At 39.5% G+C, this 4,698-nt stretch overlaps 1 protein-coding gene across 1 annotated transcript in view; it reads left to right on the top strand.

The window, feature by feature from the left end:
* The window catches only part of MED23 (mediator complex subunit 23), an 84,461-nt gene that overhangs the window by 21,955 nt on the left and 57,808 nt on the right, over window positions 1-4,698 (top strand). Inside the window, exons 4-5 of the mRNA XM_007947366.1 lie at window positions 2,028-2,152; window positions 3,694-3,805. Coding sequence (XP_007945557.1) covers window positions 2,028-2,152; window positions 3,694-3,805 — 237 coding nt within the window. The remainder of the gene's footprint in view (window positions 1-2,027; window positions 2,153-3,693; window positions 3,806-4,698) is intronic.

Raw genomic sequence — 4,698 nt, 5'->3', positions numbered from 1 at the left:
CAGTGTTTCACTGCTATTCATAAGGTTTTCCGTGGCCAATTCTTTGAGAAGTGGATGGCCTCTTCCTTCTTCTGAGTCTGTTTTGGTCTGGAAGCTCTGCTGAAATCTGTCCACCATGGGCAACCATGCTGGCATTTTGCAACACCCGTGGCACAGCCTCCAGCCTCACAGCAATACGCAAGGCACCATAGGACAACAAACTGACAGACAAGTTCATCTCCCTTAGTTTTTTCTAACTGCTCTATAGATATAGGAGTATATCTCTACCTGATGTAAATGTTCACCCCATATGCCTGTCTGTTGTTTAGCTGGAAGCCACAGGAATGAGTTCAGTTCCAGACCTGAAGCGTAACTAGGGGCCATTATCTCAGGAGTCTCACCAGGCTCTATCAGACCAGCAAACCTAGTCTTTTTTTTTTTTGTGAATTTGAATTTTATTCTACATTGTTCTCCCACTGAACCCAGGTTCTCCTGCACCAATCCCCCTCTGAGAGGTTGATAGTGATAGCCAAGCACCATCTAGTTCTTTTGGTCTCATAGGCTGAGGATCACATGGTCTGCTAGTCCCTTGGACTAATTGTTTCCATGTGTCTTTGGTTTTCTTCATTCTTCTTTGGTCTGGACAAGGAGACACCCATTGTTGTATCTAGATGGCCGTTTGCAAGCTTTTAGGACCTCAGTCCCTACTCACCAAAGGAGGATGTAGAACAGTATTTTTGTGTAGTATGTCTATTGAGGTTGATGCCCTCTGCAATCATGGTCCCGAGCCCACAGGTTCAACTATTTGCTCCCTCATGGTAGGCGGCTGTGGCCAAGAAGTTACCACAGCCTTGTCCCTTGTGAGCTCCAGGCCCAGACGTTCTGACAGCACATGCAGATATGCTCGCGGAAACATCGTCTGCCATCTTTCTTCTTTTTTAATGTGTGCATCTACTACTATAAAATCCCCTCTGATTTTTACTTGTGCTGTGTCCCAAAGATTTTGGTATGTTGATTCAAGGAATATTTTAATTTCCTTTTTTATTTCTTCTGTTATCTAGTAGTGCTTAAGGAGGTTATTCAGTTTCCACGTGTTTGCTTTTTTTGTCCCCTATATATTCCTATTGTTGATGTCTAATTTCGTAGCATTGTGATCTGATAAGATGCTTTGTAGTATTTCAGTGTTTGTGAACTTACTGAGACTTGCTTTGTGGCCTAATAATGTGGTCTATTCTAGAGAATGTTCCATGTGCACTGGAGAAGAATGTATATTGTGCTGTTGTTGAGCGAAGTGCTCTGTATGTCTTTAAGGTCAAGTAGGTTGATTGTATTACTCGGTTCTTCTGCTGAGTTTCTTTCTAGTTATTCTCTCTTTCATTGAAAGTATTATGTTAAAGTCTCCTACTATTGCTGTGGAGTCATCTATTTGTCTTTCCAATTCTGTTAAAGTTTGATTTGTATTTTGGAGCTCTTTCATTGGATCTGTAGACATTTATTATGGTTATGTCTGCTTGTTCAGTTGATCTTTTACTCATTATATAATGTCTTTCCTTGTTTCTTTGTCTTAAAGTAGAGCACTTTACTTTAGTTTCCTATATACTTTTCACAGCATGTGTTTTATCCTTCAAATATTTCTAATAAATTCCAGTACCATCCAAGAAAACAGCATATTTTAAAAGCTTTTGAAAAAGTAGATTTTACTGCATTTTCTTTCAACTTATTTATTTTTTACTATTTTAGTTATAGTTTTCTATTGGCTATGATTATATTAATAAAATCTCATTCCTTGTAAAGAGTCCTAAGGTTCCATGTAATAAAAATGGTACAGTTTTAATCTATAAAATTGTAAGAGTGTAAGCTTAATATAATGGAAATAGTAAATTTTGAGTTTTTTCATTTTGACCTTTTAAAGGTTCTTTTCACTCACTGATGCTTATGATGAGGCATTTCATTTGTAGTCTTTATGTCCTTTCAGATACAGTGTAAGTCATTTGTTAAATGGAAATACAACATTAGATTCCAAATATAATCATTTTCCCATTTTCTAGGAGTCTCATGAACAATGCATCCAGTGGATTGTTAAATTCATTCATGGCCAGCACAGCCCTAAAAGAATTTCTTTTCTTTATGACTGCTTAGCAATGGCAGTTGAGACCAGTCTTCTTCCACCCAGGTATGTTTAATGTGGATACAACAAATCCAAAGACTTCCTTTGTATTAATGTTTAGAAATTGGTTGAGGTAGCTGTTATAAAAGGATAAAGAAATGAGGAAAGAAGGTAGACTCATCAGGTAATTCTTCATAATAGTTTAGTTTTAGTTTCTAGAATGCAGTACTCTTAGACTTGTATACAGGTATGTGTTTCTTGATGTCCACAATACATTTTGTGAAATAGGATGTTATGGGATTTGAACATTGTGCAAATACCACATTAAAACCGTATGGGAAGCCTACTTCTGGTTGTCCTTGTTGCCTCTGCTACTGCTCTTGCCACTGCTGCTGGAGCTGCTGGCAGAGGCTGGAAGGGAGGGTGCCAGCAATATCAGCAGTGGCTGAGAGGGCAGGGAAGGAGCAGAGTGCGCCTAGCCCCACAGTGCCCCCTGTTCCTGCCTGAGCCACTGGAGCGGCCTGAGTTACTTTGCAACTGCTGCCACCACTGCCGCCTCCTGCCCAGTGGACAGAGTTTGAGAGCCTGCTCCCAGAGCCATGTCCTTTGCCTCGCCTGCCTGTTCCTACCCATACAAGAGTCTGGGTTTCCTTTATATATATATATATGTGTGTGAAAAATACAAAAAACCTTATGAGGCCATTGACATATGTGTTGGGATATTGCCAAATGGACATAAAATGACACATACCTATACTTGTAAGCTTAAAACCAGGCAACTTGTGCTTTTCAGCTGAGGGGTTGAAATCACTCACTTTGATGAGCTTGTTCCAGTTACTGTAGCTGCATGATGAATTACCCCAGTACTTTCTGGCTTTAAATAGTAACAACCACCTATTAATGGTTATGGTGGTTGATGGGCTTTAAGAGACAGTTTTTTGCTGGGATCTCTGATTGATTGCAGTCATGCTAGCTAAGGCTGGAGTCATAATGAAGACTTCCTCACTTCTATGTCTTGTGGTTAAAGCCTGGTTGTCATAAGGGGCTGGGTTGTAGCTGGGGCTGTGAACTAGAAATTACCTGTGACCTCTCCATGTGGCCTGGACTTCACAGTATGGCATATTCCAAGGGCAAGTGTTCAAACGAGGGCTAGGTAGAAGCTGTAGCACCTTTTATTATGTTACCTTGGGAGTCCTACAACATCATTTTTGCTATAGTCTTAGGCCTGCTCAGATTTAAGAGGAAAGAACATTGGCATCCTTCTCCCCCTGTGGGAGGAGTGCCAGTGTCACATTTCAGAAGAGTATGTGAGATAGACAATCATGTCACTATCATGGAAATATATAATCTTCCATAAGCTGATGTCAGTAAACATTTAACCAATAGTCTTTGGTAGGTTTCCTTTTGGTAGAAATACGACATAACGAATATCACATAATTCTACTTTGTATTTAATCTTTCATGTAGATAGAAAATATAAAGTGCTGTGCATAGTTTTAAAATTATCTTTATATAATGCATTTTATGAAAAATATTTGCTGTGCCAAATATAGTATCCAGAGTATTAAAATTCTGTTTATAACTGGATTGGATATTCCTTTTTCTAGGATGGTTTGTGAATCCCTGATAAACTCTGATACTCTTGAATGGGAAAGAACACAGCTTTGGGCGTTAACATTTAAACTGGTTCGGAAAATAATTGGGGGAGTGGATTACAAGGTATTTTTCTTTTGTTATAAAAAGTAATCTCTTTTAGACATGATTGGTATTGTTCATATCTTACTTTCAGGTAAGAGAAATAAAGTAGAAATATTAAAAAAAATCTATTTTTTGTTGTATATTTCTTAAAGTAACTTAAAAGTGGTTCCCACAACTTCTCTTCCCCTCCCTCTCTCTTAAAAATGTAGGTGGGCAATGTATTCTTCTGGTGAATAGGGAAATCGCAAACCAGAATCTGTGTTCCTTCATGCCACCAGTGTTATGATTTGGGGTCCCATCTGTATGACACATGAAAGAGCACAGAGTAGGTCTATGTGGAAACTGAGAAGGGATGTAGACATCAACTGATGAAGAGAGCAAGTGCTTCATATCTACCTTAATTTCCCTTGGACTATGCCTGCCTTAACTAGTATCCCCAGCGTTCTGCTGTCCAACAAAAACAATAACATATACTTGCCACTGGTGCCTCACAAAAAAACTCAGCAACTCAGTCCAAGGCACTGGTTAGACATGCAAATCTCAGCCTACGTGACCCTGAGACCAGAAGAACTAGATGATGCCCAGCTACCACTGTCAACCACTCAGAAAGGGGATCAGTGTAGGAGATCCTGGATAGAGTGGGAGAAAAATGTGGCACAAAACTCAAAATCATAAAAAAGACCAGGCTTACTTATCAAATAGAGATGGGTTAAACCTCAAGACTATGGTCCCTAGTCACCCTTTGGGCCTGGAATTGAACTCAGTCCCTTAACTTTCAGCCACACAATAGACAGATGAATAAGGTGAACATTTATACCAGGTAAGTACAGTGCTTGGAACTGTCAATCATGGGAGATCTGAAGGGCAGTATTTGCACAGGGAGATAGCTCAGAGGACAGGAATGCATAGGAAAG

Source organism: Orycteropus afer, unplaced genomic scaffold (assembly GCF_000298275.1).
Source record: "Orycteropus afer afer isolate SDZICR_OR568_19922 unplaced genomic scaffold, OryAfe1.0 scaffold00182, whole genome shotgun sequence".
Taxonomy (NCBI): domain Eukaryota; kingdom Metazoa; phylum Chordata; class Mammalia; order Tubulidentata; family Orycteropodidae; genus Orycteropus; species Orycteropus afer.
The sequence above is the reverse complement of the archived record's forward strand: the minus strand, read 5'-3'. Positions and strand labels throughout refer to the sequence as shown.